The 12,936-nt window shown below is 46.8% G+C and overlaps 1 protein-coding gene across 3 annotated transcripts in view; it reads right to left on the bottom strand.

Moving 5' to 3' along the window:
- Window positions 1-12,936, bottom strand: part of chd6 (chromodomain helicase DNA binding protein 6) — a 338,615-nt gene that overhangs the window by 41,723 nt on the left and 283,956 nt on the right. For all 3 annotated transcript variants that reach the window (XM_072515378.1, XM_072515377.1, XM_072515379.1), the window contains 4 exons: window positions 12,517-12,719; window positions 8,181-8,380; window positions 6,532-6,691; window positions 4,706-4,795 (listed from right to left, as the gene is read on the bottom strand). In XM_072515378.1, coding sequence (XP_072371479.1) covers window positions 4,706-4,795; window positions 6,532-6,691; window positions 8,181-8,380; window positions 12,517-12,719 — 653 coding nt within the window. The remainder of the gene's footprint in view (window positions 1-4,705; window positions 4,796-6,531; window positions 6,692-8,180; window positions 8,381-12,516; window positions 12,720-12,936) is intronic.

Genomic DNA, 12,936 nt, shown 5'->3' with positions numbered 1-12,936 from the left:
AGACAGAGAAGGAGGGAGGGGGTAGAGACAGAGAAGGAGGGAGGGGTAAAGACAGAGAAGGAGGGAGGGGTAGAGACAGAGAAGGAAGGAGGGGTATAGAGGGGAGGAGAGTGGGAGAGACAGAGGAGGGTGGGGTAGAGAGGGGAGGAGAGTGGGAAAGAGCGACACACAAAGAGAAAAAAATAAATCAACTCTATTAAAAATCATTCACTAATTAAAATCTGTAACCAGTATGAAGAATTTTGTATACCAGCCCTCAACCTGCAAAGAGAACAGCTAAATTGTACATTTACATTTGCTCAGACTGACCACTTCAAAGCGTACAGAAACGGGAGTTCCTCAAACTTGTTCAATTATCACGGTTGACATGTACCTCAAACCCGTTTACCTGCCTTATCTCTACACCCTCATCCAGCAAAATCCTGTCAATTTCAGATGTGAAACTTTCCTCCACCCCCACAGCCTCAGGTTTGTTTGGAAGCTAGTTTCCGATTTCCATGACCCTATGTATGAAGGTGTGCTTCCTGACATCACCCCTGAATGTCCCAGTTCTACATTCCGTTTGTTCTGGATTCCCCACCAGAGGAAGTATTTCTCTATTTACCTAATTAAATTCCCACCATTTTCAGACACTTCATTTCGAACACCCCTCAATCTCTTAATCTCAAGGAAATACGAGCAAAGTTGAAGCAACTGTTAGGACAGAGGTCAGAGGTAGGTTCTTTACGCAAAGAGTAGTGAGGCCGTGGAATGCCCTACCTGCTACAGTGGTGAACTCGCCAACATTGAGGGCATTTAAAAGTTTATTGGATAAACATATGGATGATAATGGCATAGTGTAGGTTGGATGGCTTTTGTTTCGGTGCAACATCGTGGGCCGAAGGGCCTGTACTGCGCTGCATTGTTCTATGTTCTCATAATACAATCTTCACTGGGCTTTTTGTTACTCTAGGACAGGAGTTGGGAGGAATAGGCCATTCGGCCACTTCAGCCTGTGCTGCCTTTTAATCAAATCATGGTGATCTGGTTGTGGTCTCAGCTCCATATTCCTGCTCCCCACAACCACCGACACCCCGTCTACTCAGCCTTCAATAAATCCAATGTCCCAGCCTCCAATGCCCTCGGAGGAAAATAATTCCACCGAAGAGAAATAAATTCCCCATCAGCTTATTATCCAACTTCACCATCTAGTTCTAGTCTCCCTCACAAGTTGAAATATCCTCTCAGTCTCCACCTTATCAAGTCCCTCACGATTGTACATATTTCAATAGGATCACCTTTCCTGCTTCTGAACTCCGATGGGTTTGGGCCTAACCTGTTGAGCCTTTCATCAGACGGTAAGCAAGCCCCTCATCCCTGGACTGAGTCGAGTGAACCTTCTCTGAACTGCATCTAACACACTTCTATCCTTATTCAATACGAAGTCTTACAACACCAGGTTAAAGTCCAACAGGTTTGTTTCAAATCACTAGCTTTCGGAGCGCTGCTCCTTCCTCAGGTGAATGAAGAGGTCTGTTCCAGAAACACATATATAGACAAATTCAAAGATGCCAAACAATGCTAGGAATGCGAGCATTAGCAGGTGATTAAATCTTTACAGATCCAGAGATGGGGTAACCCCAGGTTAAAGAGGTGTGAATTGTGTCAAGCCAGGACAGTTGGTAGGATTTCGCAGGCCAGATGGTGGGGGATGAATGTAATGTGACATGAATCCCAGGTCCCGGTTCAGGCCGCACTCATGTATGCGGAACTTGGCTATAAGTTTCTGCTCGGCGATTCTGCGTTGTCGCGGGTCCTCTGCGACGGGGACGCTGCGACAACGAATGAACGGACATCGCGCAACAATCACCAGGCAGGAATGTTCCCTTCCAGTCGGGGAACACTTCAGCAGTCAAGGGCATTCAGCCTCTGATCTCCGGGTAAGCGTTCTCCAAGGCGGCCTTCAGGACCCGCGACAACGCAGAATCGCTGAGCAGAAACTTATAGCCAAGTTCCGCACACATGAGTGCAGCCTCAACCGGGACCTGGGATTCATGTCGCATTACATTCATCCCCCACCATCTGGCCTGCGAAATCCTACCAACTGTCCTGGCTTGGTACAATTCACACCTCTTTAACCTGGGGTTACCCCATCTCTGGATCTGTAAAGATTTAATCACCTGCTAATGCTCGCATTCCTAGCATTGTTTGGCATCTTTGAATTTGTCTATATATGTGTTTCTGGAACATACCTCTTCATTCACCTGAGGAAGGAGCAGCGCTCCGAAAGCTAGTGACATCGAAACAAACCTGTTGGACTTTAACCTGGTGTTGTAAGACTTCGTACTGTGCTCACCCCAGTCCAACGCCGGCATCTCCACATCATCCTTATTCAAATAAGACCAAAACTGTACACAATATTCCAGATGTGGGGCTGGATTCACCGGTCCCCCAGCCGGATGTTTCTCAGTGATGCGGGGTTCTCTACTTCCGCAGCTCGTCAATGGGATTTCCCATCGAAGACACCCCACACCGCCAGGAACAGAGAAAGGGCCGGAGAATTCCAGCCGTGATCTCACCAAGGCCCTGTTCAGCTGCACTGAAACTTCCCTCCTTTTATAGCCCATTCCCCTTGTAATAAACATCAACGTTCCATTTGCTTCCTAATCACTAGCTGTATCGGCAAACTAACCTTTCCTGATTCGTGCATCCGGACACCCAGATCCCTCTGTACCACCAAGTTACTTTCCTACCTATATTAGTGTCATAATCCAATGTTTTTTTTTAATTTAGAGTACCCAATTTTTCCAATTAAGGGGCAATTTAGTGTGCCCAATCCACCTACCCCGCACATCTCTGAGTTTGTGGGGGTGAGACCCATGCAGACACAGGGAGAATGTGCAAACTCCACGCGGACATTGACCCGGGGCCGGGAACAAACCTGGGTCCTCGGCGCCGTGAGGCAGCAGTGCTAACCATTGCGCCACCGTGCCGCCATAATCAAATTTAGCTACCATACATTCGGTCCCTACAATCTTTATCACTGACGTGACTGAAAAGTTGTCAAGATGAAGGAAAGGGTCTACAAAGGGATAAGACAGGTCAAGGATATTTAAAAAGGTTAAGGGAGTGGACAACAATTTGACAGATGCTGCATAATGTGGGAAAAGTGAAGTTGGCACCTTTGGCAGGAATAATAGAAATGGAGAGGAATTTGAGAACTTGGTGGTACAAAGGAATTTGGATGTCCTGATACATGAATGAATTGAATGAAAATAGTTGAGGCCCTAGCTCTGATCCTTATGGCACTCCACGAGTTACAGCTTACCAACTCAAAAAGAGACCCATTTATCCCTGCTTCCTGTTAGCTAACCAATCCTCTATCTAACCTAATGTTACCCCCAACATCACAAGCTCTTATGTTGTGTTGCAACCGTTATAGACCATACAGTGCAGAAGGAGGCCATTCGGCCCATCGAGTCTGCACTGACCCACTTAAGCCCTCACTTCCACCCTGGCCCCGTAACCCAATAACCCCTCCTAACCTTTTTGGTCACTAAGGGCAATTTAGCATGGCCAATCCACCTAACCTGCACGTCTTTGGGCTGTGGGAGGAAACCGGAGCACCCGGAGGAAACCCACACAGACACGGGGAGAACGTGCAGACTCCGCACAGACAGTGACCCAGCAGGGAATCAAACCTGGGACCCTGGCGCTGTGAAGCCACAGTGCTATCCACTTGTGCTACCGTGCTAACGCGTTGATGTGGTATCTTATCATTTGACATTTGGAAATCCAAGTAAATATCTTCAGATTCCCCTTTATCCACGTTGCTTGTTACTTCTTCAAAGAACTTTAATAAGTTAATTAAACACTATTTCCCGGTTGATACAACTACTGGTGTAGATTTTACACCCTATGGTCTTAAAATAACTCCAGGGTGAGCACATACTAAATATCTTTGGAATTTTTTATATAATTCTATTTCATCTTTTCCTAACTGATCTCTTGCTTATAGTTCTTATAGTCACTGTAACGTAACAAGGACCATTTTGCTGCTGACAATAAGACGGTTGTGCAAAAGCAACGTACATTGATGTAGTACTTTGACTTACAGTATGATACAGCAGTGGACATACCAGTCAGCGACCATGCTGTACCTGTTCTTTAAAAGAGCTCTCCAATTAGTCCCACTCCCCTGTCTTTCCCTATAGCTCTGCAAATCCTTCCCTTTACAAGTATCTATCAATTCCTTTTTGAAATGTAGAACTGAATATGCTTCTACCACTGTGTCAGGCAATGGATTGCAGATTGCAACAATTCATTGTGATACATGTACACCTCATCTTCGCTCTGGTTCTATTGGCAATTATCTTTAATCTGTTTGCTGTAGTTACTGCCTCTCCAGCCTTTCAAAACAATTTCTTCCTATTTACCTTACCAAAACCCCTCATGGCTGAAAGCAGAAGAAGGTTGCTTCACAGAGCTGCATGGGGCAAAGAAGATAGTGAGCGGCAGTGAAACTTAATCCCATTTTTAACCAATACCATTCTCCAGTGGGGGATCTGACCAACTTCAATCCCTTATCTACGGTTTCCCATTCATCAAAGTTAAAATCATTTGAAAAGAAGAACTGAGACCAAGGTTTTCTTGCTCTGTACGGTTCAGCATCAAACCTTATAGTTCATTTGCCCATGACGTGGTGCAGTTTTGCCATTTGACATACCTTGCATCAATACCATCCAAAGCTTTGTCAGCAGCCTCTCCCAACACCTCCTGTTTAAGGTAGTACAGCATCCGGACTCGCAGCAAGACCCTGGAGTAAACAGAGAGCAAAACAAAATGAAGCTCAAGACAGAAAGGAGCAGAAACAACTTCTCCTTATTTAAATGCTGCCTCTCACGCACCACAGTTCTGCACAATGGGGAGAGGATTTACAAAGATATTCAAGAAGGGAGGAAGGGATAAATCAGAAAACGACAGGCCAGTCAGTCTAACATCAGTGGTGGGGAAACTATTGGAAGCAACTCTGAGGGACAGAATTAATCTGCATTTGGAGAACCAAGAATTAATCAAGAATAGTCCGCATGGTTTTGTTAAGGAGAGTTCATGTCTGACCAACTTGACTGAATTTTCCGAAGGTGACCAAGTTTATAGTTGAGGGAAATGCATTTGACATGGTCTACTTGGACTTCAGCAAGGCTTCTGATAAGGTCCCACATGGGAGACTGACAGCGAAGGTAAGACCCATGGGATCCAAGGAACTTTGGCAAATTGGATCCAGAATTGTCTGAGTGGCAGGTAGCAGAGGGTGATGGGCGAGGGGTGTGTTTCTGACTGGAAGCCTGTGTCCAGTGGGGTCCCGCAGGGATCAGTGTTGGGCCCTTGCTGTTTGTGGTTTATATAAATGATTTAGACATGAATGTAGGAGGGTTGATCAGTAAGTTGGATAGTGAGGATAGCCTTCGATTACAGGAGGATATAAATGGGCTGGTCAGATGGGCGATCAGTGGCAAATGGAATTCAATCTGGATAAGTGTGAGGTGATGCACTTGGGCAGGACAAACAGGGCAAGGGAATACATGGTAAACGGCAGGACCCTGGGAAGCACCGAGGATCAGAGGGACCTTGCTGTGCATGTACACCCGTCCCTTAAAGTAGCAGAGCCGGTGGATACAGTGGTTAAGAAGGTGTATGTTATAATTGCCTTTATTAGCCGAGGCAGAGAGTTTAAGAGCAGGGAGGTTATGCTGGAACTGTATAAAACGTTGGTTAGGCCACAGCTAGAGTATTGTGTGCAGTTCGGGAATCCACATTATAGGAGGGATGTGATAGCCACTGGAAAGGGTGCGGAGGAGATTTACCAGGATGTTGCCCGGGCTGGAGAGTTTTATTAATAAAGAGAGATTGGATGGATTTGGATTGTTTTCCTTGGAGCAGAGGAGACTGAGGGGGGACAGGATTGGGATATATAAAATTATGAGAGGCACAGATAGAGTAGACAGGAAGAAACTTTCCCCCTTGGTGGAGGGTCAATGACCAGGGGGCAGAGATTTAAGGTGAGGGGCAGGAGGGTCAGAGGGGATGGGAGGGAAACCTTTTCACCCAGAGGGTGGTGGGAGTCTGGAACTCGCTGCCTGAAAGGGAGGTGGAGGCAGAGACCCTCATACAATTTAAGAAGTATTTAGATTTGCGCTTGCGGTCCCAGAGCAGACACGGCGATGGGACAAGTGCTGGGATATGGGGTTAGAATAGTCAGGTGGGTGTTTTTGACCGGCGCACGCACGATGGGCTGAAGGGCCTTTCCTGTGCCCTATAACTCTACAGCGGAAGTAAGATCCAGTTACACAGCAACATGGAACGACCAAACAAAGCACTCAGTTATATCAAGCTATTAGAAAAATCAGACCACAGTAGTTTGAAACAAAATGCACTTTCTCTGGGCAAAACCAACGGTGCCAAGTACCACTTGTGAGAGTCAAGTGCCACGTTCATTCACAACTCTAAAACACTTGGGCTCTGCCCTCCCTACTCGCAAACATGTGCACTCACTTGTTGCAATGCTGTTTGAGATGTTTCTTGTAGCCATCATCATGGAAGAGCACATCTGGGTTACAGCTGGCCACCCAATCAGCGTTCTTCTGCTCCGGCTGGGAGAGTGGGGTTTTCGTCTTTTTGCCTTTCCTCCCCCTCGGCACAGGCGCTGATAACCCTGGAAGGAAATGGAATAAGGCCTTACATTACTGAGCGCATTGATCCATAAAATAAATTACATTTCAGCTCTAGGATTTCCACTTTGGCTGTAACCCCCCCACCCCCATTTCCTGCCCTTCGAGACACAATGCCCTGATGATGAAACTTCAACCAAGTGTGAACCCACCTTTTCCCTTCTCAAATCTTGAAGGATCTGTACATTTCCAGCATTTTCTGCTTTTATTTCAAACTTCCAGAATTTGCGGAAGTCTCTGTGGCAGCAGATTTAATAATACACTTCAGAAGGGAATTGGGTCAATATTTGTAGGACTGTATCTGAAGAGCAGGGAATTAGACTAATTGAATCGCTCTTTAAAAGAGCCAGCACATGCATGATGGGCCAAACAGCTGTGCTGCAAGATTCTACAATTTTAATCTCCGTACTACATATTGAGTTTGCCCCTTCACTTAAAAGATAAACAACGGAATCAAGTAGCAATGTCTGGATCCATCAGTATGAAGTGCAGCCTATACCAAGCATCTGCTCAATGATCCCCGTTTTCAGAAGGCTGTTTTTGCCCGGTGGTGACCCAACATTTTGGATCTGAGCTCCTGGAGAGTTCATAAAATCATTCAGCCTTTCGTGCCGAATCTAGAGTGCAGCTGCTGCTGATTTCGATGAGTTCGCTTTTCAAATGGTCTAGACTTCAGTACTCTGCAGAACACGATTCCAGCATCCACTCTTACCCTCAGAGTAGAAAGCCAGTACACATTGCACAGCTGGTGAAACAACAATAAACCTAAGACAGTCCGTGCAACCTCTCATTGTCTGCTCCCTTGATCCACAGCCCACCTCTCTCAGAACTTCATACAACGGTACAAGTAGTCACACTTTTGAAGGCTATTTGCATACCTGTTGGCAATATCGGCTCCACATCAGAATGAGCAATTAGCAGGAATACACCACAGCTCCTTAGGTAGCACCTTCCAAACACACAACCACCTAGAAGGACAAGAGCAGCAGATACCTGGGAATCCCACCACCCGGAGATTCCGCTCCAAGTCGCACACCCTTCTGACTTGGGAATATAATGCCATTCCTTCACTGTCGCTGGGTCAAAATCCTGGACCTCTCTCCCTAACAGCAGTGGGTGTACCTACACCTCAGGGACTTTAGCGGTTCAAGAAGGCAGCTCACCCACCACCGTTTCAAAGGCGATAAGGGATGGGCAACAAATGCCCACATCCGTAAAAACGAATGAAAATAAAATCCCATTTTCCAGTACCTTCCCCATACCCTTGGACATTTAGATCATCTCTGAAATAGTGTGATCAAATCAACATCGGGTGTAGCTGTCCACATTTGAATAACCTTGCTACTCTCCAAGTCATCGTTGTGTACCCTCTGTTGCAGTTTAATTTGCATGAGACAAATTCAACAGTAAGCAGAATTAGGGTTGAGGTTTCAACTAAAACCTCAGGACTAAATCTGTCAGACAATCTTGTACCTGAGTGATTGTGCAGTGCTTGGTTCTGTCCGTCCTTTGTGGGAGTAATAAGATCCCAAATGAAGCTTTTAATTTTTTCATCCCCTTTGTAGTGTTTCAGGCAATAAACCAGGAGTGTGCGACAAATGGTCTCCATGTCCTTCTCGGTCAGGTGCCATTTAAAACGTCCATGTGACAGGATATCCTTCCATCGACCCCACCTGCAACACAGGATTAATGAGTGTCCCACCAACACGACAGATGACTACTTTGATCAAACAGCAGCCTGCAACTCACCATTAACTCCAACCACCATTGTGGCAAGTGGAAATGTCAGACTGGAGCAATAATCTCCTATAAAGCCATTTCCACGCCACAGCAGAACTCTAGAGTTAGGCTCTACTCAGGAAAGGGTTGGGAAGCAGGCATAAGCATCGGTGTGGAAATACAGCCATTGCAGATCCCTCTGCTTTTTTCTCAATGTTTTATTGCCTTCAAGGGTATTTTGCAGATGGAAGTTCAGTTGGTCAATAATGAGGCAGGGGGCAGTTTCTGTTGTTCTCACAGAAAGGGGCTGCTAACAGCACCACTGTGGACAAAGCTTTCAAACCACGATTAAATTTAATTCAGACTAGTTGGTACAGAGGCAGTTTTATTTTTTTTACTGATCAAAGTGATGTTAGGATCAAAAAGTGGAATAGTTTTCTTTTCCAGAACAAAGAACAAAGAAAGAACAAAGAAATGTACAGCACAGGAACAGGCCCTTCGGCCCTCCAAGCCTGTGCCGACCATGCTGCCCGTCTAAACTAAAATCTTCTACACTTCCTGGGTCCGTATCCCTCTATTCCCATCCTATTCATGTATTTGTCAAGATGCCCCTTAAACATCACTATCGTCCCTGCTTCCACCACCTCCTCCGGCAGCGAGTTCCAGGCACCCACTACCCTCTGTGTAAAAGACTTGCCCCGTACATCTCCTCTAAACCTTGCCCCTCACACCTTAAACCTATGCCCCCTAGTAATTGACCCCTCTACCCTGGGGAAAAGCCTCGGACTTTGTCTTTGCCCCTCATAACTTTTTAGACCTCTATCACGTCGCCCCTCAACCTCCGTCGTTCCAGTGAGAACAAACCGAGTTTATTCAACCGCTCCTCACAGCTAATGCCCTCCATACCAGGCAACATTCTGGTAAATCTCTTCTGCACCCTCTCTAAAGCCATTGAACACTATACTCTAAGTGTGGCCTAACTAAGGTTCTATACAGCCGCAACATGACTTGCCAATTCGTATATTCAATGCCCCGGCCAATGAAGGCAAGCATGCCGTATGCCTTCTTGACTACCTTCTCCACCTGTGTTGCCCCTTTCAGTGACCTGTGGACCTGTACACCTAGATCTCTTTGACTTCCAATACTCTGGAGGGTTCTACCATTCACTGGAGATTCCCTACCTGCATTAGACCTTCCAAAATGCATCACCTCACATTTGTCCGGATTAAACTCCATCTGCCATCTCTCCGCCCAAGTCTCCAAACGATCTAAATCCTGCTGTATCCTCGGACAGTCCTCATCCCTATCTGCAATTCCACCAACCTTTGTGTCGTCTGCAAACTTACTAATCAGACCATTTTCCTCCAAATCATTTATATATACTACAAACAGCAACGGTCCCAGCACTGATCCCTGCGGAACACCACTAGTCACAGAGCTCCAATTAGAAAAGCACCCTTCCATTGCTACTCTCTGCCTTCTATGACCAGTGTCAGCAACAGGGTTAACACCTTTCACATAGTCCAATCTAAAAGGAACCGTAATCATGACATGAACTCTGACATTGAATCCACGACACCAAGTTTCATCAATAGTTTCAGTAAATAATATCTTCAAAGCGGCACGGTGGCAGTGGTTAACACTGCTGCCTCACAGCGCCAGGGACCCGGGTTAGCACTGCTGCCTCACAGCGCCAGGGACCCGGGTTAGCACTGCTGCCTCACAGCACCAGGAACCCGGGTTAGCACTGCTGCCTCACAGCACCAGGAACCCGGGTTAGCACTGCTGCCTCACAGCGCCAGGGACCCGAGTTAGCACTGCTGCCTCACAGCGCCAGGGACCCGGATTAGCACTGCTGCCTCACAGCGGCAGGGACCCGGATTAGCACTGCTGCCACACAGCGGCAGGGATCCGGGTTAGCACTGCTGCCACACAGCACCAGGAACCCGGGTTAGCACTGCTGCCTCACAGCGGCAGGGACCCGGGTTAGCACTGCTGCCTCACAGCGCCAGGAACCCGGGTTAGCACTGCTGCCTCACAGCGGCAGGGACCCGGGTTAGCACTGCTGCCTCACAGCGCCAGGGACCCGGGTTCAATTCCGGCCTTAGGTGTCTGTGTGGAGTCTGCACTTTCTCCCAGTGTCTGTGTGGGTTTCCTCCAGGTGCACCAGTTTCCTACTAGAGTCCAAAGATGTGGTTAGGTGGATCGGCCAAGTGCTAAATTGCCCTTAGTGTCCAAAGTTGTGTCGGTTAGGTGGGGTTCCGGGTTAGGATGCTCTTTCAGAGGGCCGGTGCAGACTCGCTGGGCCGATTTCCCTCCTTCAACACTGTAGGGAATTTATGGTTCTATGAGTCACAGAGGCGAGTGGAATTATAAAATGGTTTATAAAGCAAGGTTTGAGACTTCATTTTACCATCTGGACCAAAACTGGACAGGCACAACACTGGTCAGCATTGCGATTCCTGGAGACATCAAATTCAAACATGTTACCAAGTGATGTCTCAAACCCCCCTCCCATTTGTACCTCTGAGGTACCACAGGTGGCCTCACCCAATTTGGCCAGAAAGTGGCAGGACAAGCATCAAGCTCTGCTTCACAAAATAAATTGCCTTCCCCTTTTCAGAACAAACTCTTGCCTTCTTCCACCCAATTCCTAGCTCAGTTATAGAGTTTTACAGCACAGAAAGAGGTCATTCGTTCCATCATGTCCATGATGGCCATCAAACATCAATCTATTGTAATCCCATTTTCATGCACTTGGTCAGTAGCCTTGCCTGCTGTGGCATTTCAGGTGCTCATCTAAATACTTCCCCGCTCAATCTTCTCTGCTCTAAGGAGAACAACCCCAGCCTAACCAGCCTCCCTTCATAGCTGAAATGCTCCAGCCCAGACAACATCCTGGTGAATCTCCTCTGCACATCCTTCCTATGGTGTGATGACCCAGAACTGCACACAGTACTCTAGCTGTGGCCTAACGAGCATTTTATACAACTCCATCATAACCTCCCTCCCTGCTCTTAAAACCCTTGGCTAATTAAGACAAGTAATCCATATGCCTTTTTAAGAACCTTATCCACCTGTCCTGCTTCCTTCAGGCATCTTGGGGTCATGCCACCCCAAGGTCCCTCTGATCCTATGCTTCCTTGCATCTTACCGTTCATTGTGTATTCCGTTGCTTTATCAGTCCTCCCAGAATGCATTACGTTACACTTTTCTGGGTTAAACTCAATTTGCCACTGTTTTTCCCATCTGACCAGCCCGTCTATATCATTCTGTAATCTGAGGCTTTCCTCCTCGCTATTTAACACGCTAACAATTTTCTTTTCTTTTTTAAATTTAGAGTACCCAATTTTTTTTTCCAATTAAGGGGCAATTTAGCGTGGCCAATCCACCTACCCTGCACATCTTTGGGTTGTGGGGATGAAATCCACGCAGACACGGGGAGAATGTGCAAACTCCACGCGGACAGTGACCCAGGGCCGGGATTCGAACACAGGTCCTCAGCGCGGTAGTGCTAACCACTGTGCCGCGTGCCGGCCCCCACGCTACCAATTTTCATGTCATCTGTGAACCTACTGATCATACCACCCAGATTCACGACTAGATCATTAATGTACACTAAAAAGCAAGGGACCCAGTACCATTCCCCGTGGAACACCACTGGAGATGGGCTTCCAGTCACACATACAACCTTCGACCATCACCCTCTGCCTCCCATCACTGAGCCAATTTTGGATCCAATTTGTCAAGTTGCCCTGGATCCCATGGCCTCTTTCTTAGCTGATACAGGGAAAGATCCCACAACAAGATTTCAAATTTCAGAGGCTCTCTCCCCTCTGTCCTGACTATCCTCTCTAGCAATAAAACAAGTTCAGATTATCTAGTCATTATCTTATTCATGTGTACAAATTGGTGCTGTGGTTCCTATGTTACACAGTAACTACACTTCAAAATACTTACTTGGCTGCAAATTGCTTTGGGACGTGAAGTGGAGAAAGGTATACTGGAATTGCAAGTCAGTTTTTCCTGCTCAAGCTCAGTTCACTTTTTATTCAATTAACTCCAAGAGGCATCCTGTGGAAACACTCACCCAAATATCAGCAGGTTCTTTTCCACCCGAAAGCACTCTGCCCGGAGGTATCGGCGGGTTTTGTCATGAAGTCGGCGAGACCTTGAAGGTCTATCTTCACTGTCACTGTCAAGCTCAGAGAATTCCATCAACTCATCATCCTCAAACGAATTGTAGTGTTTAGTCTGTTTCCTGACACGTGGTGTGTCAATTACCAAGCTGTCCTGTGAGAGACATCAGATGTGCATCACTATTCCCTTTGACATGCACTCAGTTTCCTTCTTCCCAACCACACCCCCACTGCCCCAGCTTGAGGCTCAACAAGATCACGTGCAACCCGAAATTCTCAAACTTTTTTCATTGAAGAAACTCTTTTCAAATGGATTCCTAATCGGGGCGCAGACCTCGCCTCACTAAATTATAATACTATATCATGTTCAT

The sequence above is a fragment of the Scyliorhinus torazame genome, chromosome 8 (assembly GCF_047496885.1).
Source record: "Scyliorhinus torazame isolate Kashiwa2021f chromosome 8, sScyTor2.1, whole genome shotgun sequence".
NCBI classification, from domain to species: domain Eukaryota; kingdom Metazoa; phylum Chordata; class Chondrichthyes; order Carcharhiniformes; family Scyliorhinidae; genus Scyliorhinus; species Scyliorhinus torazame.
This window is presented reverse-complemented; position numbering and strand designations above follow the sequence as displayed.